This window comes from Lacerta agilis, chromosome 8 (assembly GCF_009819535.1).
Source record: "Lacerta agilis isolate rLacAgi1 chromosome 8, rLacAgi1.pri, whole genome shotgun sequence".
NCBI classification, from domain to species: domain Eukaryota; kingdom Metazoa; phylum Chordata; class Lepidosauria; order Squamata; family Lacertidae; genus Lacerta; species Lacerta agilis.
Genome location: NC_046319.1, coordinates 76,090,966 through 76,114,616, shown reverse-complemented (window position 1 = coordinate 76,114,616; position 23,651 = coordinate 76,090,966). Strand labels below are relative to the sequence as shown.

The window sequence follows — 23,651 nt, the reverse complement described above, 5'->3', positions numbered from 1 at the left end:
GCTCCTGTAGCTCCGCCCCGTCAAACCCCGGATCCGGAAGGATCAACAAGGGGGAAAACACGTGGGTGGATCGCAGCGATGGAGACCGAACAGAAGCGCTTCGATTCTGGTGATCTCCCTGCGCTGCGCCGGATCCTGTGTGAGCAGGGACTGCTGTCCCGTCCTGATGGCTCTGCCTCCTGGATGCAGGGTTAGCAGTGGCTTCCTTTCCCCATCCTGCTCCTCCATCTTCTTAACTAGCGCTATTGATACACCGTAGGTGTGGGGTCCAGACGAGCGTTTCTCAGGTCTCCCCTTCCAAGCTCGTGAGAGGCTTTTAAGGTTCTCTTTGGCTCGGGGTCTTTCTTCCCTCGATATCGCCCTGTTGCTCCTACTTCCAGTCTGGAACTCTGTTTGGGATGGGTGTCTGGTCTTTAGTCTCATACCTCCCAGGCTCCTTTCTTAGCCCGAGTACCAGATGCTTAATACTTAATACCCTTTGCTTTCCTAACCCCCCTCCAAAACAGAGCTTATAGATAACCGCAAAGTTGGAAGGGGTCCCGAGGGTAATCTGGGCCAACCCCCTGCAATGCAGGAATCTCAACTAAAATATCCATGATGACCACCCAACCCCTCTGCTCCAGTGAAATAGAATCCAGAACCTCCCAAGGGAGTCCATTCTACTGAGCAACCATCCCTACTGTCAGAAAGTTTTCCCTGATATTTAGTCAGAATCGCCTTTATTGTAACCGGGTCCTACTCTCCTCAGCAGAAGATAAGAAGCTTGCTCCATACTCCATGCTGATTTAAATTGAGTGAGGGAACCCCCGCTTTCCCTGCAAGTTAACCCTTTTAGGCAGGGGTCAGCGACCTTTTTCAGCCATGGGCCAGTCTACCGTCCCTCAGACCATGTGGCCCACAAATAACCCAGAGATGCATTTTAAATAAAAGCACAGATTCTACTCATGTAAAAACACCAGGCAGGCCCCACAAATAACCCAGAGATGCATTTTAAATAAAAGCACAGATTCTACTCATGTAAAAACACCAGGCAGGCCCCACAAATAACCCAGAGATGCATTTTAAATAAAAGGACACATTCTACTCATGTAAAAAACCCCTGATTCCCAGACCGTCCACGGACCAGATTGAGAAGGCAATTGGGCCTCATCTGGCCCACGGGCCTTAGGTTGCCTACCCTTGCTTTTAGGTTATGGTTAAATTACAGAATTTGCTACCCCATGGTTTGGTGGTAGACCACCAACTTGTATGGCTTAAAAGGGGAATTAGGCACATTCAGGATGGGTAGGGTATCACTGGCTGCTTGTCATGTTGGCCTTGTGTATCAAAGGCAGTGTGCCTCTGTATGCAACTTGCCAGGGATCACAAGCAGGAGAGGGCTGTTGCTCCCATGTCTTGCTTGTGGGATTCCCATGGGCATTTGTCCATGGTTGCTGGTGCCATTCAGACGGATAGGGTGGAAGGCAGAGAACCCAGCAGTACGCGCTGCCAGAGCCAACGACAAGCACAGCCAACTAAAGCTAGTTTGCCCCCCCCCCCACGTCCTTAACTGAGTTCTGTAATGGCAATGCCAAAACTAAGGGGGAGGATCAAGGGTCTTGCTTTCTCCTGCTCTGGGTGGTAGGACCCAAACCAAATGGATTCAAGTTACAAGAAATGAGATTCTGACTAAAAATCATGAAGAACTTTCTGACAGCAAGAACAGTTTGATAGTGGAACAGGCTCCCTTAGGAGGTGGTGGACTCTACTTTCTTGGAGGAATTTAAGCAGAGGTTGGATCTGTCATGGGTGCTTACTAGTTGAGATTCCTGCATTGCAGGGGGTTGGGCTAGATGACCCTCGGGGGCCCCTTCTATGAAACTGGGAAGCAATGCTATGCCCAGAACTGCTTGTAAATAAAAAGGGGGCTGGGTAAGGGCAGACTTCAGTTGCTGGGGCAGGGCCCCATTTGCCCTAATTGAACCACCTTGTGCTGGGAAAAAATAAACAATGGAAAAGACAACTTGTTTGGTTTAGAAAAAAGCTGTGTCTGCTTCTTTCTTCTCTCCTCCCAGAGGGTCTGTCTGCTGCTTCTATGGTAGCAGTTAGGGGAGGGGGGAGCTGGATGGTGACAGTTTCACCACCAAATTAGGCCAGATTGTTCATGCCCCCCTTCCCCTGTTTTTTCCCCAGGGGACACTTCAGTACTAGTTGGAGTGTACGGGCCTACTGAAGTCAAGGTGAGCAAAGAGATCTATGATAAAGCTACCCTGGAAGTGCTCCTGAGGCCCAAAGTGGGTCTACCAGGTGAGAAGTATTGCAAACCGATTCATATATTCCCTTTTGGGTGTTGCTTTGACCCTGGTGCTTGCCCCTAGAATTTGTATAGTCAGTGCAAAGTTGGGGCATGCAGGCCTACTTGCTAATGTTGGTGTTCGTTTTAAATGAATAGGTGTAGCGTTCTAAACCTGTATTTGCATGCTGCGATTTGGGAATATTTTTTCTTGGAGGGAGTTAAAAAGACAAAAGGAGGGGTCAAGTGGAAGCATTTGTGGGGGGCACAGGGCTATGTGGTCTCGCTATCATATTGACAGGCAGGCTAGTTGTTCCCTTGCACTAATAGGATGTTCAACGAGGGTGTGAAGAGACCCCCATGTTTATACCAACTCCATGCTAGGGGAGGTCCTCAGCCAATCTATGATGGTGCTGCACATTTGTATACAGTGGTGCCCCGCTAGACGAAAAACTCGCTAGACGAAAAACTCGCTAGACGAATGGCATTCGTCTAGCGCAGGGGTCTGCAACCTTTAAGACAAAAAGAGCCACTTGGACCCGTTTCCGAAGGGGGGAAAAAAAACTGGGAGCCACAAACCCATTGCGACATGGAAGGAATGTTTTTATTTTATTTTGACTATGGCAGACCAACACGGCTACCTACCTGTAACTGCAATAGCCTAAAAAAGATATTTAGTCAGATGCATGACCCCCCCCCCCAGCTGTCGTGTCTGACTACCCAAACTTGGCAAATTTGGCAAGCTAGCTTCTCCACTAGTCCCCAGTACAATTCTACCTCCTGGCAGGAATACAGCTAGCTACCTGCCACACTGGTGCCTTCTAAATGTTTTGTGCTACAAATCCCATCATCTCTGACCATTGGTCATGCTGCCAAGGGCCAATGGGAGTTGTAGTCCAAAACGTATGGAGGGCACCAAGTTTGAGAAAGGCTTCTTTCTAACCTGCTATACTACAAGTGAAAAAAGCCATTGCCATAAAGGTGGCTTCTGATACCCTCATTTCCTTCAAGTAACGAGAGAGAGAGAGAGAGAGAGAGAGAGAGAGAGGCAAAATAATGGGCGGAGTCGTCACCCCCCACAACCACCATGGCAACCCGAAGAAGAAGAAGAACAAGAACAAGAAAAGTCCAGGTTTGGAGTCTCCTCCGGGCCCTTCTCGGTCCTGATGCTGCTGCAGTGGTGGAGGCGGCGCAGCCGGGATCTCCTCCAACGCACATGGCCAGCAGGTCGAAGCCAGCGAGAGGAATGAGGCGATCCCGTCATGAGCAGCAGGCACCCCCACTCGGGCTGCCCATCTTCCCAGAGCCCTGGCACAGCAGCATAGAATCATAGAATCTTAGAGTTGGAAGAGACTGTCATCCAGTCCAACCCCCTGCCAAGCAGGAAACACCACCAAAGCATTCCTGGCAGATGGCTGTCATTTGGACCCACCCCCTTTTTCAGGGATCCATCTCTCCGTAGACATGGAGCACAGTCAGATTCCTAGGCAGGAGGGAGAAGCCGAGGTATACCCTTCCAGACAAGGGTGCCAACTTGAATAAAATATTTTGGGGGGAGATCTGCATAATTGAACACATGACACAGCGTGCATACACCATTTGAATGGCAATGCCGATCAACTCGGGGAGGGAGCAGCCTCCTCAAATATTCTATATGGAGGGGCGAAGGGACCTCGGCTCCCCGGCAGTGCAGAAGATGGAGACGTCCCTCCGAAAGGCCACATTTCCCGTTCTGTCTTCACCACGGCACCACCCCCGCCAATGCTCGACTGGGCTTATCTTGTTCTTGCCCCAAGGATGCTTCCAACCCCCCACCCCACCCCAAGCATCCTCTGCCCTCCTCTCTGAAGCTCTCCTTCGCCCAGAAACCTCCCTTGGCACAGCTCACCCCTTGCCCTGCGCGCTAAGTCTCTCCCGAGCGCGCCCACATCTCCATTCTCAGGAACCTCGCAGGGAGGGGGGAGAGCGGGGGGGGGAAATCTCTACCCAGGCGTCCTCCGCGTCCCTTAACCCTGACGTGGACTCCCCCTCTCCGTTTCTGCAGCCGAAAGGAACACCCCTCCCCCATGCGCACCACAGACGCGCCTCGCAGCACGCGCAGAGCCCGGAGCGCCCCGAGAGATTCCTGCCGGAGGGGACACCGGCCGACGCGTCACGAGGGGTCTGGAACCCGCAGAGGGGCGTCAGGGTTGGGGTCCTGGTTCGACTTCCCTTTAGGGTGGTCGCAAGTAACTGCTCTCTCCCAACCCCTCCAGCAAAACAGGAACAAGGGGAATGTAGAAGGATCACCTTCTTCCACCCCGTTTTTTCCGGGGTCTCTTTCATCGCCGCTTGCCGTCGGGATTCCTCCCCCCTCCAAAAGAAAAGAGGAGCTCTCGGTCCCTCGCATCCTTCCCCGGACCCACCACCACCCCTTCACCCCGATCTCTCTGAGCCTTCCCCTCCTGCCCTTGGAAGTTCGCCATCCCCTCGACCCCCGGGCGACCTGGCTGCACCCCTCCCTCCCCACCCGCCAGCCTGGCCGTGGCCTCGGAGATGCTCCCTCGCGCGCCCCGCCGCCGCCGGACTCGGCTCACCTTCCCCTTCCCCCTCGCCCTCGCCTGCCGCCCGCCACCCCTGGCCCAGCCCGCAGCTGCCTTCTTACCTCTTCGAGTCGTCGCCTCGTCGTCGACTCTTCGAATCCTCCTGCTCCACGCAGCAGCCAGCAGCAGCCGCGCCAAGGAGGGAAACTGCTGCGGTCTGCTGCTGCGCCTGCGCTAGCACGAAACGAGGCACGACGTCACGCATGAGCAGCAGCAGCCGCCCGGCCAGGTGGAGAAGTGGGCGGGCGCAGGCGGGCCAGCAGCGCAGCGCGGCGTAACGCGTTACGGCGCGGAGGGCGCAGGCGGGCTAGCAGTGCGGCACGCCGCTGCGCCCCCTTCATTTCGCCGCCCTAGTCTAAGTAGACACACCGGCCCTGCCGGGAGCCGCAGCAACGGTCTGAAAGGGCCGCATGCGGCTCTGGAGCCGCGGGTTGCCGATCCCCGGTCTAGCGGAAGCTGCCCCGCAAGACGAAAAAGTCAATGGGGCTGCTTCGCAAGACGAAAAATTTTCGTCTTTTTCTTTTCGTTTAGCGGAGCGCGGCTGTCATTGCCGCTTCGCTAGAAGAAAAAACCGCTAGACGAAAAAATTCGTAGAACGAATTATTTTCGTCTAGCGGTGTACCACTGTATTGGTATGCATTCTGAACTAATTCATTTGTGAAATGCATAGCTGGTGGGGTTTGTGGCCAGCAGGCGGAGCTAGTTTGCACAGCCCTATGATGCTCCCCCACCCCCGTTCGTTCACCTAAATCTCCAATAGTTTAACCCAGGTGTCAGCAAAAAAATTCAGCAGGGGGCCGGTCCACTGTCCCTCAGACCTTGTGGGGGGCCAGACTATATTTTGAAAAAAATAAAATAATGAATGAATTCCAATGCCCCACAAATAACCCAGAGATGCATTTTAAATAAAAGGACACATTCGACTCACGTAAAAACACACTGATTCCCGGACCATCCGTGGGCCGGATTTAGAAGGCGATTGGGCCAGATCCAGCCCCCGGGCCTTAGTTTGCCTATCCATGGTGTAACCCATCCTGGATCTGAGGACAAAAGTGGGATAGGAATTCAGTTAATCACTTGTTCATGGATTGGCACTGGGAACCAGTGTCCAAAGGGGTGGACACAACCGATTACTTGCAGTGTCTGGGTGCAAGGTACAGTTAGCTGTATTTCTAACCCAGTAAGACAGTCATAGGTGCTTGGTTTCCCAGCTCTGCTGCTGAGATCCTTTAACAGAACATGAAAGTGTTTACCTTCTGTATTCAACAAGCTACAGTGAGCCTTGAGGGTCATATACCTCCTCCCCCCCCTCTCCTCTGGTGTGACAGAAGAGATTAGAAGGAAGAGATTAGAAACTTCTGATTTCACTTGACCACAGTTCAGTGTATCACCTAAACCCTAAACTGTGGTTAAATGTCCACTATGACTTGTTTAAAGAAGGCTAGCTTCATAACACCTGCTTTGAAGATGGCATGGTTCAAACCCAACTCATCATTAGCATTAATGACAGCTTGTTGGTTCAGACCAGTGGTGGGTAATCAAAATGGAAGTGAAAGTTTTCTCCTTGTGGCTATGCCGGAAGGGTTGGGGAATGCTTGGGGGAATGACTTGTTCTTGTCACAATAAACTATGCCTTAGTGTGATGTCATTGAGTTAAAACTGCTCCCCACGTCCCCTGAGTGGGATGCTCGACGTGTGTCACCTTTGTCAAACCTTTCCTTATATCCATTTCCGAAATGTCTCTGCATGGCAGTGTTAGCAAGTGAAAACTCAAAACTCGTCCCCGTGTTGTTCTAATTTAAATTTAGCATGTGTGCTCACCATTCATCTCCCACCCCCACCCCCCAGGAACTAGCATAATCAAAAGGTGAGATGAGCTGTTATCTTCATAACCAACTGGGCCATCTGGTATCCTGCAGTGATACCATCTGGATATCTTGTTCCCTCCACAGGGAGCTCACAAAAGAAAATTGCTGGCATCAGAGAGAGAGAAAAAAAGGAATTTCTCCCTTCCTTTTTTTCCCACCTGCTGAGACTTTCAGTCCCTGTGAAACCTCCAGAGGGGCTGGCTTTGCTGTGAATAATTAAATTAAGAAACAAAAGAATTTGTTTCCTTTTCAGTGGAAACAGAAGAGCTTTAAAAAAAAATTAAATCCTGCTGATCCTATTTGCAGACTTGACGGTAAATGGTAATAGAGGAAGAGAAGTGTGCCTGGACATGTGTGTGCCTTTAGGTGCTGCGTACTTAAGGAGAGTAGCTTCTGATGAGCAAGATTTCGAGTTTCACAGAAATCTTTGTTGGGAATGAAAGGTTCTGCGGAACCTGAAAGCCTGTATAGGAACATAAGAAGCTACCTTATACAGAGACACACCACTAGGTCCATCTAGCTCTGTGTTATCTACACACTGCCTGGCATCTGCTCTCTCCAGGATTTCAGACAGACAGCCTCTCCCAGAAACTACATGGAGATGCTGGGGATTGAACTGGGAACATTCTGCATGCAGAGCAGATACTCTGCCAATGAGCTGGGTTCCTTCCCATGCTCCTGACTTTACCTGACTATACTATCCAATAAAAAAATAGAATTTTATCTGCGTATGTATCTGCCCTTTGGGATCAAGACAATAGGCACTTACAGAATTTGTGATGTGGGTGGCTGTTTCTTCAAGTGATCTGTGTCATACTGTAGGACTTGGGGTGTGTGTGGTGGAATTTCCTGGATTTAACCATTTCAGGTGACAGAATGCATGTCTGAAGGCACTTCTCAACGTTTGCAGGTCTGCTTCACACAGTGCCTAGTTAAAACTATGGAACTCACTCCCACAGGAGCCACCAATGTGGATATTTAAAAGTGGATTGGGGGAGAGGATTGGACACTGGAGATAACTCTTGTCGATGACTACCAGCCATAATGACTGTGCTCTGGTTCCACAGTTGGAGGCAGTAATGCTTCTGAGCGCTATTCTTTTGTTGTAGAGCATTTAGGCAAGTCACCAGCAGCTGCCAGCTGAAGGAAAAGCTTTCCCACTGCGTTCTTCTGAATGTATAAACCCCACTTAAGACCCCCTGTTGCTCAGGGCCAATATAAACCTAAGGCATAACGCTTTGGATTCCTAGCTCCGTGGACGCTGGAGAATTTTCCGGCCTCCCTCAAAAATGGTGCATCATGGATAAATAGAACCTCCATATGCAGTGGCAGTCTGCCGCTGAGGCCACACAGCAAGGTAAAAGGCTGTCATTTTCCATACCCTGCTTCTGCGTTGCCTAGAAACGCCCGGCGAGCTGCTGTTAGGAAATTGGATGACTATTGGACTGATCCGACAAGGCAGCCCCAACGCTTGAGCCTCGGCAGTGTGACCTTTCAGAAGATGATTGCTTTGAGCCTCGTGTTTCGCTGTGGCTCACCTGCAGTGCTCTTTGCTTTCCTCCCGCCCAGGTGTCTATGAGAGAAGCCGAGAGCAGATGATCAAGAAGACATGCGAGGCAGTGGTCCTGGGCACCCTTCACCCCCGTTCCTCTATTACGGTTGTGCTTCAGGTAGTCACAGATGCTGGCTCTGTATCCTTTCTGTGTATTATTATTATTATTATTATTATTATTATTATTATTATTATTATTATTAATATTAATCATTACCTGCCCTTCACCCCGAGGTCCCAAGGACAGTGACAACAGCTAGACTGCTGGCTGGGATTCCCTTGAGATCTCATGCAACCCCAGTTTTAAAACATCTGTACCAGTTGCCGGTTCATTTCTAGGCCCAAGTTCAAGGTGCTCATATTGGTGTTTAAAGCTGTAAATGACCCAGGCTCCAAATACCTGAAAAGCCACCTCCTTCCCTCTTAGGTGATGAGATCAACAGAGGGGGCCCTTTTGATTGTTGGAGGGTAGCGCCCCCTAAGTTGTCGAACTCCCACCCCACAGAGGTGCACCTGACACATTCATTACAATACGGCTTTCAGCAAATGCTGAAGACCCAGCTCTTAGCTCTGGCCTTTAACACAAGAGACGCATGTTTTCAGGACCCACCATATTTCTGTGATGGCAAGTCGCTTCCAACTGTTTTTTAATGTTGTGTAATACTGTGCTGGATATTAACAATTGTGTTGCAACTCCCTTTGGGGCCTTAGACGGGCGATATGAAAATAGTAAATGACCCTAACAATAGTAATTTAAAATACAACATTGAAAATGGTTTGAAGCAACCTAAAATTACCGAAATATGGTGGCTCCTAAAAATATGCAATTCACGTGTCAGAGGCACCTTCAGTGTTTGACCGAAACAGGATAGCGAAGGTGCTGGATCCACTTCTGTGGGAAAGAAGTTCCACAACTTAAAGAGGGTGTTCTCTGTGGCAGCCCCAGCCAAGAGGCAAGAGTCTGTCTGTCTCTCTCTCCCTCCCTCTCTCTCTCTCTCTCCCCCCCTCCGCTCAGGCTCCCACCCGACGGTGATTAAAGATAGACTTCGTACCGGGGCACCTTGTCAGATTGTTCTAGCAGTTACGGAGGTAATGAGCGCAAATTGCTGCGAGCGATCAGGAAGTCTTTATTGCTAAAGCGTCTGAGATACAGATGGGCTCAGATGCTGGATTGTTTTTCAGTCGTGGGGGGGGGGGAGAGAGAGAGAAGCGGTTCTTGGGGAAGGAAGCCCTGAAACCACGATTCCACGGCAGTTCTCCTTCAACAGAGACGTGCCAATATTGCACCCAAGTCAAACCAGGTCAAGGTTTCCTTGAACTTGCAATTACTCTTTCTGAGACTGTTCCCTTACATGAGGGCTGGGGGGACCTGTGGCCTTCCAAACATTGGACTCCCAACTTCCATCGGCCTTGCCTACAGTCAGAGATGATTGCCAATTGCACCACAATGTCATCTTTGATGGCCTCCCCACTTTCTCCTTTTCCTGTGTCTGTAAAATATGGGTTCCCCTGGGGCCTTTCCCTGCACAAGACCTCCTCATCGGTTTTGAGAAAATGTCGTCTTCTGGGGTATGTAGCATTCTGGCCAGCAAAAATGGGAATGAGGCTTAGGGCAGGATCCAACCTCTGGCCTGCCTGAGGGGAAGGATTTTAAGGCAGTGGCAGGGACAGTGCTGATTCTTTCAGCCACTCATACGTTGGACACACCATGCATTGAAGGGACTTGAAGCAGTTTGTTAAGTGTGCTGAGAGTTGCTAGGAGACCTCTGTTCTCCCCTTTAAATGTGCAGTGTGAATGTGGCCTTCCTTAGCCTCTTACTAGCGGCCTGTGAAAGCATGAAGTGGTTTAAGTCCTGTGCTCCTTCTTAGAAGCATTTTTCCTTTTGTGGAGGAACCTAGCTCTTCCCCGCTGTCCGAAAGCCCTTCACCAGATGTCCAACAACATCTGGAGGGCGCCAGGTTGGCGAAGGCAGCTTGCAAGGGTTTGCGCCGGTGAGGGAAATAAAAGTAAACGTGAAGATGTTAAGGCCAGCAGGTGGCAGAAGCACTTCAAAAAAAAAATGTATTATTGAAACACGGCTGTTTTAGGCTATGCAGCTCAGTTCTTAGGAAGCTCATTTCTCTGCGAAGGGCAGGGGTGGGCCAGTTAACAATTCTGGGGCCGAAGGTTCCTCAGCACCCACAGATTCCTCCCCCTTGACCTGCAGCCATATTCATGCAAAATTCTGTAATGCCAACATCCTCGTCAGCAATGTAATTTTGCAAGGATCCAACTTGAAAGCGGGTTGGTGGTGGTGGCAGATGGAGCTCCTTCTTTCTCCCAACCTGCTGTATCCGAGGAAGAAAGAGATGATTTAGGAATGGGGGAGGGAAGAAAATCCACCCTTCTCTTTCTTGGAAGCCCCTTTTGAAAATGGTTGGGGTGGGCAGGGGTGGCGTGGGGGTTGTGGAGAGCTGTTCAGCTTGCTTGCATGCTCCCCTGTTCCTCTTCCGCTCCACCCGCCGCATCCATCTACCCATTTTATGGAAGGATTGGAGGAAGACTGAGAGTGAATAACGAGGAGGGCGGTGGTCAGATCTAGCCCAGGACTGCTGGTCGCCGATCCCTGATCACATTTTATTTTATGTGAGCAAAAGTAAATAAATATTATGCTGTTGCACATTCTACCGTATAATTACAAGTAATCTTTTCCCCAGCTCAGTTTAAACAAAAAAATCTATAGGTCATACGTCTCAGATGCCATTAACTTAAGTGGAGTCTCTGGCCGAGGTGGTTCCTCTTGCTAATCTGCTTCTGGCATAATCAGGTTGGTGAATGTGGACAAAAACGGCAATTAAGCAGACGCTGGAAGTCATAGCGGCCAGGCAGAAGCGGGTTAAGGAAGAGAAGGGCTTCTCTGTGGCACATTAAATCGGTTGTCTTTGCTGTATGCATCTGCCAGCCGGGTTTGTGGCTGCCGCTGGTGTTCAGCCTAATAGCATTCCAGCCAACCCAGAGCCATTAATAAAAGCTTGAGGGATGGAGAGAAATATTAGCTTCTGCCAGGTGTTCTGCGAAAAGGAGAAATGGGGCTGTTTTCTGGCTGATCGCAGCAATTCTTCTTGGGATGCAGGCATTTTGAATTAGGGAGCGAGTGTGGACTTTGGCCAAATGCAGGAACATCTTTGTATTCCGCCCCCCCCCCCCCGGTCCAAAAATAAAAATAAAAATCCCTGTGGCATATATAACAGCATTTGCTTCAACACCTTTTCCTGACACTCCTGCTTCTCATCAGCAGGCCGCTTAATCTTCTTTTACAGCTCAAACCTAGCCCACATTAAAAATCTTGGTTTTTAATTTTCGCAAAATCTTTTGACATCAAGTTACATTACATTACATCACATAGTTACATTTAAAAAAAATCCAAAGGTCCAGAAAGTTCTGTTGGAAGTAGGTTAGAGAGGGAGTTGCTGTGATTTGGGGGCCTGTTCTCTCCCCCGCCCCCAAGTTTCATAATTTATATCCTGCCTTGAGAACCAGGAAGTCACCCCAGCTCTGCAGATAAGTAATCCTGATCAGCAAAACCATCCAGCTGCTTGCTGCTGTGTCAGATATTTGAGGGATATCTAGGATTCAGTCTAGGATTATCAGCTGCATCCCAGATATCAGTGTCCCAGGGCAGCTAGGCCACGGGGTCGTAATTGGCAGAGCGGAGATTTCCACCCGCTTCCAAAGTGGCACAGTTTATCTGTTTGTTTCTCCCGGTGACAAATGACAGCGCTGCCGTTTCTGACGGAGCCTCAAATGTGGCGCGGGAGAGATTAACTCTGGGTGTCGCGGTGTTTTATCAAATCTGAATATACAGTGGCTCGGAAGGAATTAATGCAATTTCGGTTTGAGAGCGGCACGCTCTTTCATTTCGCCCGCGCTGAGGTTGCCTGCCTGGTTTCATGGCCCCTCCAGCATGGGGTGGGGGCGGGGACAAAGAACCTTCTTTGCTGCAGAATTAATCAGGTTTCATTAATTAAGATTCCCGACTGGTTCCGTACCCTAACATTCAGGATGGAGGCTAATTTCCTCATCTCTTCGGCTGTGAGAAATCCTGTGAGGCAGGAGGGGAGCCCTGGGAAGCGCGACTTGTGAGGAAGGCTGACTTGCCCCAGGCCATCCTGTGGCGAAGATGGAAGTTGAGTAAAGCACAGAAGTGTCTGATGCTCAGCCCTTTGGGGTTTGCAGAAACTCTGTAAGGTATCTCTGAGGTCTCCAGAGTCTTGCCAGAAACTGCTTGCCAGTTAACCCTCTTGTAAACGTCCTGCCACAGTTACAGAGCTGTTTCACACCCGAGAGCTAAATGAGATCACTTGTGGGTGCAGCTTGGGAGGTGGGTCTCCTGGCACCCAGGAAGGCTGCAGCACATGGCAGTGCCCTTCCAGAGCCATGCATAGAGCATCCTTCCCCTGGAGTCCAAGCTCACCTCCTACCTGTTCTATTTACCTGCTGAGGAACAGGGATCTTTCTAGCAGGCTTGCTGACCCTCTCTCCCTCTTTCCCATTCGCTGCTGTTGTTCCTACGCCCCTCTGAAAGAACAGGATGCTAGACTAGATGAGCCTTTGGTATGATCCTGTAGGGCTGTTCTTGATTTCCTAGGCCTTCTCTTGTGGTGCGTGGCAGCTGCCAGTGCCCCAGCTTGGTCTCCGATTTCCATATGTGCGTGTATTAAAAGTCCTCCCTGCCCTGGTGGCTAGTTCTTAGCCATGGCAGCTAAGTGAATCCTCCATGTTCAGAGAAAGTTTACCTCCACGTAGCAGATGCTGAGGATAAACCACAGGGAAAAGCCTGTGGTGCCCTGCTTGTGGGCTTTCGTAGCGAGGCATTTGGTTGGGAGCACAGGTGGCTAACCTGTGGCCCTCTGGATGCCCTTGGACTCCAACTCCCATCATCCCTGGCAAATGGTCAGGGATAATGGGAGCCCAGCAACCTCAAGGACTGCCTCTCCCCATATAAACCGTTCTGGACTCTGCATTCATAATCTGAGGCCCTTCTCTGTGTGCCTCCTCCACACAAGGGTGGCAGCACAAGAATTTTCTGCGGTGGCTCCCCGCTTGTGGGATTCTCTCCCCAAGGAGGCTCGCCTGGTGCCTTCCTTATATATCTTTTGGTGCCAGGCAAAAACATTCCTCTTTAACCAGGCCTTTGGCTGATTAATATTCTGTTGTTGTTGTTCAGTCGTTCAGTCGTGTCCGACTCTTCGTGACCCCATGGACCAGAGCACGCCAGGCACGCCTATCCTTCACTGCCTCCCGCAGTTTGGCCAAACTCATGTTAGTAGCTTCAACAACACTGTCCAACCATCTCATCCTCTGTCGTCCCCTTCTCCTTGTGCCCTCCATCTTTCCCAACATCAGGGTCTTTTCTAGGGAGTCTTCTCTTCTCATGAGGTGGCCAAAGTACTGGAGCTTCCACTTCAGGATCTGTCCTTCTAGTGAGCACTCAGGGCCGATTTCCTTGAGAATGGATTAATATTCTACAGCCTTTTGAATGTTTGGGGTTTTTTTGTGGGAGGGGGGCATTATTGTTTCGTCATTTTAACTGTTTATTTGTGTTTTTATGTTGCATTGTGAACCTCCCTGAAATCTTGCGATGAAGGGAAGTATATAAATCAAATAAATAGATAAATAAGTCTGGAGGGCTGCAGGGGAGCCAACCTCGAGGTAGATCTTTGGTGTGGTGCAGCAAGACACTTCTGACACAGGTTAGGCGACATCCCCCAGGGAGGCAGGTCAGGGAGCAGGTTGGTTTGCTCCATGGCTTAATGGGACAATTCTGTGGGTGGGCCTTGGGGGCTGTGTGGCCTGTGCTTGTGCTCTCTTCCCCCCTCATTGCGGGTAGCTGTTTCAAGATCCCAGCCTCGCAGCCCCCTCCTTTCTCCCCCCCCCTCCACAAGCTCCCAGATCCGGCCTCTGATTAGTCTCTTTCCTCCCAAGGCTTTTGCCATCTCAGTTAGTCAGCGCCGGATAACGAGAGCTGCCAGCCCTCGTTTCCATCTGCCACTGAGCATCCCGCCGAAGCCGGCTGATTAACCTGGAAATGCAGGATGCCAGGAGTGAGAGATGCTTTGGACTTTCCCCATGGCTCAGCCATTTAAAAAAAAAAAAGCAAACACACACACACACACACACACACACACACTGTTCATTGGGCCCTTACAGGGAGGATAATATTGCAGAAAGGTGCCTCCACCCTTTTGCAGCCTGGATTAAGCCACCATTTGGTTTCTAAGGGGAGGAGAAAACCAAAGGAGCTACCTCTCCCAGGCCAGGTTAAAAATGGGGTTGGGGAAGGCAGATGGGAAAGACGAAGCAGGAAACCAATGGAACCAGTTACTGGTTTCTTGGGCGCCCAGGGCAGAATCCATTCTGGTGCTAAGGAGATCATTAGGTCAGCATGAGGGTTTTAGCCTGTGCAATGGAAAATTCTCCCCTTCAGAACCTGTCCTAGGGGTTCTCCCGACCCTTTGGAACAGGTTTGGAGGGGGGGGGAAGGAAAGGCCTCTTGCGCAGGTGGATATCTCTGTGTTGATGGGACACAGCAGTAAAATTCCTCCTGGTCTCTCTCTACCCTTTCCCGCAGCCGATAAGCCGAGTGTTGGAACCAGGTTGTGATCACAGGAGGAGAAGCAGCAGCAGGCATTTATGAAACCAAATAGGCCTTAGAGGTAATGAAATGTTTTCTACCACCCCCGCAAGCACACGTGTAATGCTGAAATGTGCATCTGTGACCCTGGTTACCCTGAAACAAGGACAGAGGCGGTGGTAAGATGTGTTTTTGTTGCTCCCACCATGCTTGACTGGGTTTGGAGAGTTGGCATATTTTCTGCATTCTTCCAAGCTGCTTCGCCTCCCTCCACCCCAAACTTGTTAGGTTCAGAAATAAGAAACTTGAATACAATCAATCTTTGTGTTCGACTGGTTTATCTGCGCTGCTTCTCCATGCTGGTGGAATACCCCGTCTCAGGTTTCATAGAATTGTAGAGTTGGAAGGGTCTCCATGGGTCATCTAGTCCAACCCCCTGCAGTTCAGGAATCTCAACTATAGCCATCCAGCCTCTGCTTAAAAACCTCCAAGGAAGGAGAGTCCACAACTCCCGAGGGAGTACACTCCACTGTTGAAGTGGATACACTCCTTGGTTCTTTAATAATTGGGGGTTGCTTTCCATGAGACCTGTGGCCTTCCTCGATTTCTTAGCAGTGCCTTTCCCAACCTTTTGCCCTCCAGATGTTTGCTGGCTGGGTTAGTGGGAGTGATAGTCCAGAACATCTAGAAGGCACCAAGCTACAGAAGAAGGCTTACCCTAGCAATTTGTGAAAAATATTCACTGCTGATATCGTAATGCCATTATGCAGATCTATGGGTGCAAGTGCATTTGGAATGCTGTGTGCAGTTCTGGTTGCCTCGCCTCAAAATGGACACGGCAGAGTTGGAAAAGGTTCAGGCAAAAATTCACCTAGGTGGAAAGGTTGTAGCAGATGGGTCTTTTCAGTTTAGAGAGAAGGCAAGTGAGAACTGACATGATAGAAGCTTATAGAAGTTATGCACAGGGTGGAGAAATCGGATAGAGGAAAGTTGTTTTTGCTCTCTCTCTCTCCTAACACAAGGATTCAGGGACATAGAATGAAGGTGAATGTTGGAAGATTCAAGGCAGACAAAAGGATATCATTAAGCTGTTGAACTCGCTTCCCCAGGCACTTCCGGCGGCGACGCCATCGCCGGGTGGTCGAAGGCTGCTTCGGGTCCGAAGCGCCTTGTCCATCCCGGGGGTTAGGAGCCGCGCTACCGCAGCGCGCGGCTCCGGTTGGGGTGCGGGAAGAGCGTCCCGCACCCTGGGCTCCCCGGCTGCGCCCGCGGAGGCTCTGAACCCTTCCCTTGCCCCCCCTGTAAAGGGGGAGTGGGGGTGAAGGGCAAACGGAGCCGGGCTTCGGGGACATGCCCCAACCGGGATGCAAATGCGGCGACAGAGCCCGCGGTGAGCGTCCAAGTTCTACCTGTGAAGAATGGAGCTAAAAGAACCCGGTGGTCGTGAGTAAAGAATTTGATTAGAAATTGTGCTTTTGGAACGATCCGGGGGGAAGGAGAATGGCAGCCTGCCCTCCCTCCCTTCGAGCTCAAGAATCTAACCAATTTGAGTGATTGCTGCTACAGAACTGGTTACAATGTATCTAAAATTGACACAGGAGACTGGCAAACTTTTCTTTTGGGAAGTTAACTAGAGGAAAATATCTCCTTTTAAAGTTGCGGTATTTGCGCTCCAGTTCAGGAAAATGGCGACGAACAAAGAGGGGAGTAGAAATATGACACCCGCTTCCTCCTCCTCTGCCAGTATGCTGGGTTTCGTCCTTGAACTGGCACTGAACTCTGGACTAACGGACGAACAGAGACTCACTGCCTTGAAGGTGGAACTGCTTTATAGAAAAGTCAAAGTCTTGTGTGGGGGTCTGAAATGGAACCAATTGCCCACAGAGGAGGCTTACAAAACTTTTGATACTTTGGAAGAAAGCCTTGCCAAAGAGCTGAGAGGATGGATGCAAAGATGGAGTGAAATGAATGAGCTACTTCGGAGAAGAAATTCGCCTTTTGGGGGTGGCAGCCCCAAGGCGACGTTAAGATTTCGTATATCCAGTCCCCGAGGTGTGAGCTCGGGGGCCAGGGACAGAGAATTAAGGCATCTACAAGAAGAAAAGGAATGTTACAAAGAACCGAAGAAGCTGAGAGATGATGAGAGGGACACCTCTGAACTCGCGGCAAGGAGAGGTTTGGACTGTGCCTGGATCTGTGGACGCTTGGAGAGGGAAGAGATATGGAAGTTCAGTGCCGATGCCATCAGGAGAAGAATAATGGACAGAGGGGGTGTGGGGTGAAGCATTAAGTAAAACTCTAAGCAGCCTGATATGGTAAATTGAAATCGGAGGGTGAATACTGTCAACAACACTTTGTTATATTTTTTATTTGAACATGAAAGGAGATATTTCAAGTTTTTACGTTACTAGCAGCAACCTTAAGGATAGAAGAGATAGATTAGATGCGAATGATTTGCGAAGATCTATGAGGTGGAGTATAAGCAAAGTGAATTTAAGTGGATTAAGTTTATGGATTTAGAAGATTAAATGGTGAGGTATTATTATGATGATGCATTTTTAGTAAATGTTGAAGATATAATTGAATGTAATTATACAATTGAAGTTAATGTTTTTTTTTTTTTTTGTAGGAGAAATGGTTATAAAATAGATCAAGGATACAAACTCGAAGGTGAAAAGGCAGGGGAAGTCAAAAGTCAAGATATGGAATTAGAAATTTTTTTTTCTAGAAAGATGCAATAAGAAAGCTTGACATTGTTTGTATTTGTTTTATCTGTTTTGCATTTGTTTAATTGTAGGTGTGGGTGTGGGTATATGTTTGTTATAGAAAAATGCCAATAAATTCTTATAGGAAAAAAAAAAGAACTCGCTTCCCCAGGAGGCAGTGATGGCCACTGACTTAAGTGGGTTTAAAAGAGGATTGGACCGATTCAGGGTGAAGGATGTTGATGGCTTCTAGCCATGATGGCTATGCTCTGCCTCCACAGCTGGAGACAGAAATGCTTCTGAGTGCCAGTTTCTGGAAAGCAAAGGAGAGGAGGGGAGGCTCTTGTGCTCAGTTCCTGCTTGCGAATTTTCCTTAGGGGCACCTGGTTGGCCACTGTGAGAACAAGATGCTGGACTAGATGAGCCACTGGCCTGATCCTGCAGGCCCTTCTTACGTTCTTCTGTGTTGTGCTGTGTGCCGTTGCTGATGCAGGGTTGTTCCTGGCTCCTAAGGGACTTGTTTTTTTTTCCTTAATAAAACCGCTGCAGCTGCTAGCAAGCTGCTTGAATGCCACCTGCGTGGGTCTGATGGACGCAGGGCTACCCATGAAGTCCTTGTTCTGCGGAGTGACGTGTGCTTTGGATGCAGACGGCAACATCACCCTGGACCCCACAGCGAAGCAGGAAAAGGTGGGTATCCTGATGTCTCAGCAAGGGGGTGGAATGCCTTTGCTCTTTCTGGTGGCAGGGAGTTCCAGAGATCAACGGTACACTGATTTGAGGAGAGGTGGGCGGAGGAAACATGCCTTTTTGTGCCCTTCAGCTTGAAATAAAGAAGGTGAAATTTGCTGGGCTTAGTCACCTTATCTTGGCAGGATTCAGTTCAGTCTAGTAAAAAAGATGGCCCAATGCTATCTGCATTTGGGCTCCTGCATTCATTGGGTAAAAGAGGAGGTTTTTGATAGATGCTTCTTTTCAAACGCCTGTATTGCTGCAATGCAACAAGTCGCCCCTCTGAAAGATCAAGGCAAGGACGTAGCTCAGTGGCAGAGCAACTGCCTTGCAGGCAGGAGGTCCCAGGATCAATCCCCAGCATCCCTAGATAGGGCTGGGAGAGATTCCTGCCTGGAACTGGAGAGGCGCTGCCAGCTGGTGTATACAATACTGAGCTGGATGGATCATTGGCCTGGTTCAGTATAAGGCAGTTTTCTCTGCTCCTGAAATTGGCCTGGATGGTAGGTGGGGACTGGATGCATGTGACTGACGCCTGGGCCAAAGCATCCCTCCAGGTGAGTGCTGCCTACTAAGGTGAAGGAGGACTGTGGACTCCCACAGGTGGGTCCAGTACTTGCGGGCAGCTGGCTCCAAGCATGTTCTGGAGATCTAGCCAAGCAGCTGGGGCCCTTGCACCTCCCCTTTGGGGAAGAGAGTTTTGAGACTTACCTGCGCGTGCGTGTCGTGGCATAAGATAGCCTACTGCTCTGGCAGGGGCTGGTGGGAGCTGTAGTCCAGAACATCAGGGGAGAGGGAACCCAGTTGGGGAGAGACAGAAAAGCAGAGCACCTGCATTTCTTTGTAATAATAATAATAATAATAATAATAGTAAAATTTTATTTGTATCCTGCCCTCCCCAGCTGAGGCCAGCCTCAGAGCAGCTAACATCATAAAAACAACACAATATGCATAAAAACAGACAAAAACAGGCGTTTCTTTGTAGTAGTAATAATAATAATAATAATAATAATAATAATAATAATAAAATTTTATTTGTATCCTGCCCTCCCCAGCTGAGGCCAGCCTCAGAGCAGCTAACATCATAAAAACAACACAATATGCATAAAAACAGACAAAAACAGGCGTTTCTTTGTAGTAGTAGTAATAATAATAATAATAATAATAATAATAATAAAATTTTATTTGTATCCTGCCCGCCCCAGCTGAGGCCGGGCTCAGAGCGGCTAACATCATAAAAACAACACAATATGCATAAAAACAGACATCAATTAATTAAAATATATCTTAAAATTAATTCAGACTGGGCAGGTGGCAATTACGGTATCAGGTTGGAACTGAGAGTGGTTGTAGAAAGGGGGGGGTGCAAAAGCTGTGAGGGCCAGACGTTTTGGGTTCTGGTTTCCCCACCATCGGCAGGGAGATGAGGTTAGCCATGAAGTCTCTAACCCTGGGGGCTTCTGGGATCCCACTCGCAGCTGCGGCAGGGGAGAAGGTCCTAGGTCGTTGGGGATCTCTGGCTTTTGGCTAGGCTCCCATTCACCCAGGTTGCCTTCACTCCCCACTTGCCATCCAGCAGGCGCACAGCTGGCCTGGTGCCACGTGCCACAGAAGGGATGCAGACCTATCGTTCGCTCCTTTATCTGCTTGGGTGGGTAATTGCTTATGGTGACCTGACAGGTCAATAGCTCTCTCTCTCTTTTTCCTCTCTCTCTCTGCCTGCCTGTCCCCTGCTGCCTGGCCCTCGCTGCCTTTCCTAATGGCTTTGCTCGTTTTTATCGGCCAGCGGATTCAATCCATCGCCAGCTGCCTTCTCTACCCAGGGCTCCCCTTAATCAACTGCAATTTGGCTCTGTCTGCTGCCTGCTCTCTCTTGAAAGCTTTCCCCAGAAAGATCGGGGTGGGCCCCCCAGTTCTTAACATAACACGTAAGGTAGTTCTGTGCATTGCCAGCCCAAAGATGGACAGTTTGGCTTGGAGACGGTTAACAGGAGGGAGGGGGCATGCAGATCCAAGTACCGTAGCATTCTCTGCCTCGATGAATCATGCAAGCCATTTTTTTTTTTAAATGCACCTTCCAGTTTTCTGCCACATAACCAAAGGACATTTTTTCCATTTCTCATTCCAATAATGCCTTGGGGGAAATGCAGAAGGTGAAGCCAATTAGGTGCAAGAATAATTTAATGAATAATTCCCAGTGTGCTTCAAATATCTTTATCAGGGGAAATTTATTCCACATTTAAATACATGCAAAGTTGCATCTCCTTCTAGAATTTTCGTTTGCAGGGGGAAGAGTGTCTCCAGGCATAACTGATGACCAATCCAGTACTGTCTTGAAACTGTGCTGTGTCTCACACAATATCTGCAGAAGATTATATTTTTTATATTCTGCAGTAATCCAGAGCAGCACCCTAACTTTATCCCTAGGCAAGCGCTGAATGTTTGTTCTTTTTAAGGGGGGGGGGAATCCCATCCTCTGTCACCCTAATTCTAAGGACAACCAGATGGTTAACCGACCCAGATTATGCTTTGTTATTTTCTTCACTTCACCACCATTATATATCTGTAAATTGACTAGCACTAAAAGTTGGTTAGAAATTGTAAGCACTCACAAAAACAATTCACATAAGTAAATCAATTCAGCAGTAGAAAATAAACTGAATTAAATTGCCAAACATTTAAACACCAGCAGGAAAACAGCAAACCTTAAATAGGCCAGGTCTGATTTAATCAGCCAGATTCAGACAGCAGAACATTGAACAGAAAGCTCAAGAGAATAAAATAGTCTTCCTAGTTGCCTTAACAGTAACAACTAAGTCACCAAGTGGACATTTTTGGGAAGAATGTTGTACAGTCTTAGTTGCTACGGCAGAAAATGCTGTATCCCGAAAATGGCTTGAGATTGAGAGGTAGGAAATGAAAAAATTTGAAGTCATATTCAGTTGCCCATCACACTTCTCAAGTCTAGAGAAGCACCTTTGCTACCGATCGAATCAGGTGGGGAATTTTCATGTGCTTGAAGGGCCAAGGGAGAGGTGAAAGCAAAGACCAGGTAACAGACCTTTTTTTGAAAGCCTTGTACACCTTTGTACAACTTTTATGACAGGTCTGTGCTTGTCCCAGGAGCCTATGTTGGTCTGTCCCCACCCTCAGGAATACTCTTAAGTAATGGAGTAATTGGGCCAGTTGCCAATGCAGATTGAGCTGTATTTCAGCTCGCAAATCTTGGAGACTAGACTTTTGCAATCAACACGCAGAGGTTGTTGTTGTTGTAGGTAAGAAAATAATTAAGTTTATGGTACGAATACATAACTTGGATAGAAAAGTTCCTAGTTCTAGTCTAACTAGTCTAGAGAAGATCAAGGCAGCCATGCTCGCTGCTATACCAGAACAAACTTAGTTGGTCTATAATATAAGGTGCTAGATAAATAGGTACCACTCCGGTGGGAAGGTAAACGGCGTTTCTGTGCGCTGCTCTGGTTTCGCCAGAAGCGGCTTAGTCCTGCTGGCCACATGACCCGGAAAAACTGTCTGCGGACAAATGTCGGCTCCCTCGGCCAGAAAAGCGAGATGAGCGCTGCAACCCCAGAGTTGTTCGCGACTGGACTTAACTGTCAGGGGTCCTTTACCTTTAGCTTTAAGGTGCTACTGGACAGTTTTGTTTTATTTTGTTTTGTTTTTATATTGACTGCGTCAGACCAACACAGCTACCTACCTGAACGGAGAGCCAATGTTTACCCATCCTGGCTTACAGGCTCTGGATCTTGATTGTATATCTGCAAACCTCAGGGCCTTTTTTTCCTTCTTCTTGCAGGAAGCCCAGTCGGTCCTGACATTTGCCATTGACAGCACTGAGAAGAAGGTGTTGATGTCAAGCACAAAGGGCACGTGTTCAGTGGAGCAGGTGAGTCTTATAATGGCCTGGCCTGGGCCAGGTGCATCGAACCTCAGCGAGTTCAGATTCCACGCCAAAGGTTCTCTGCGTATTTGCTTGTGGCATCGGTTTGTCAGAGTCCACTTTGAATAATCTTTCGGGAGCATTCACTTCAGTTGTAAACACACAAGGAGTGATTTAAGCAGGACACACGTGCATTTACTGCCCGCCTCTGAATGTCAGTTGCTGGGAATCGCAGGTGGGCAGAACACAATTTAAGAAGGATGTTGACAAGCTGGAAGGTGGGCAGAGGAGGGCAACCAAGATGGTCAAGGGTCTGGAAACTAAGCCTTACGAGGAGCGCTTGAAGGAGCTGAGTATGTATAGCCTGGAAAAGAGGAGACTGAGAGGATATATGGCAGCCATCTTCAAATATCTTAAGGGCTGTCAGATGGAAGAAGGAGCGTGCTTGTTTTCTCCTGCTCTGGAGGGTAGGACTCGAACCAGTGGCTTCAAGTTACAAGAAAGGAGATTCTGGCTAAACATCAGGACACTAAGAGCTGTCTGACAGTGGAACGGTCTCCCTCAGGAAGTGGTGGTCTCTCCTTCATTGGAGGTTTTTAAGCAGAGGTTGGATGGCTATCTGTCATGGATTATTTAGTTGAGTATCCTGCATTGCAGGGGGTTGGACTAGAAGACCCTTGGGGGTCCCTTCCAACTCTGTGATTCTATGACCTGCTTTCGGACATCCCGTAGACATCTGACTGGCTACTGTGAGACCAGGATGCTAGCCCAGGTGGGCATCCTTTAAGGGCCTGGCCTGGGCTCTTCTTAACATTTTTTTTAAAGCAGCAGCTCTGCTGATTTGCCTTCAGATAATAAAAGCAAAGCAAAACCCCGAAGTAAATAATAGGAATTGTAGCTCAAAGCTGGGGATTCAGGTTGGGGGGGGGGGGAGGCTGCATTTAAACTTTTAAGGCTGGTCCTCCAGGAGAACAAGTTGCTTCTTTGGGCTGCAGACAAGCAGGTTTTCTGTGCAGAACTGCTTTGCCGAGGCTTTCGGGGTGACCTCTCTGCTGTAAACGGCTTCTCGGTTCCATTCCCATTCGTTCTTGGTTCAGAGTTAATTTCTCATTCTTCTGCCTTCTTTGATCCAACCCTGATTATGCTGCTTTATTTATCCTGGGCTCTTAGGCACTTGCAGAAATATTTTTAGCATCTGCTTGCTTTGTGTGTGGGGGGGTGATATTGATTGATTGCATTTATATACTGCTTTTCAGATAAGACACCCAAGGCAACTTAAAAGAATAAAATGCTGGTGTGTGTGTGTGTGTGTGTGTGCGCGCGCATTTCAAGAGCTGAAGGCATGAGAACCCAGACTTGGACTGTTCCCCTTCTGCCTCCTCTCAGGGCACATTGAGCAAACCTGAGTCTATGGGATTCTGCTGCTAT

The 23,651-nt window shown here is 48.9% G+C and overlaps 1 protein-coding gene across 2 annotated transcripts in view; it reads left to right on the top strand.

Annotated features, from left to right (window-relative positions):
- Positions 1-34: 34 nt before the first annotated feature.
- EXOSC5 (exosome component 5) overlaps positions 35-23,651 on the top strand; it is a 34,295-nt gene continuing 10,678 nt past the window's right edge. The window contains exons 1-5 of one of the 2 annotated variants that reach the window (XM_033158403.1): positions 35-190; positions 2,173-2,286; positions 8,292-8,413; positions 18,143-18,283; positions 22,140-22,229. In XM_033158403.1, coding sequence (XP_033014294.1) covers positions 79-190; positions 2,173-2,286; positions 8,292-8,413; positions 18,143-18,283; positions 22,140-22,229 — 579 coding nt within the window. In that variant the 5' untranslated portion in view covers positions 35-78. The remainder of the gene's footprint in view (positions 191-2,172; positions 2,287-8,291; positions 8,414-18,142; positions 18,284-22,139; positions 22,230-23,651) is intronic. The other variant, XM_033158404.1, reaches the window with a different exon arrangement.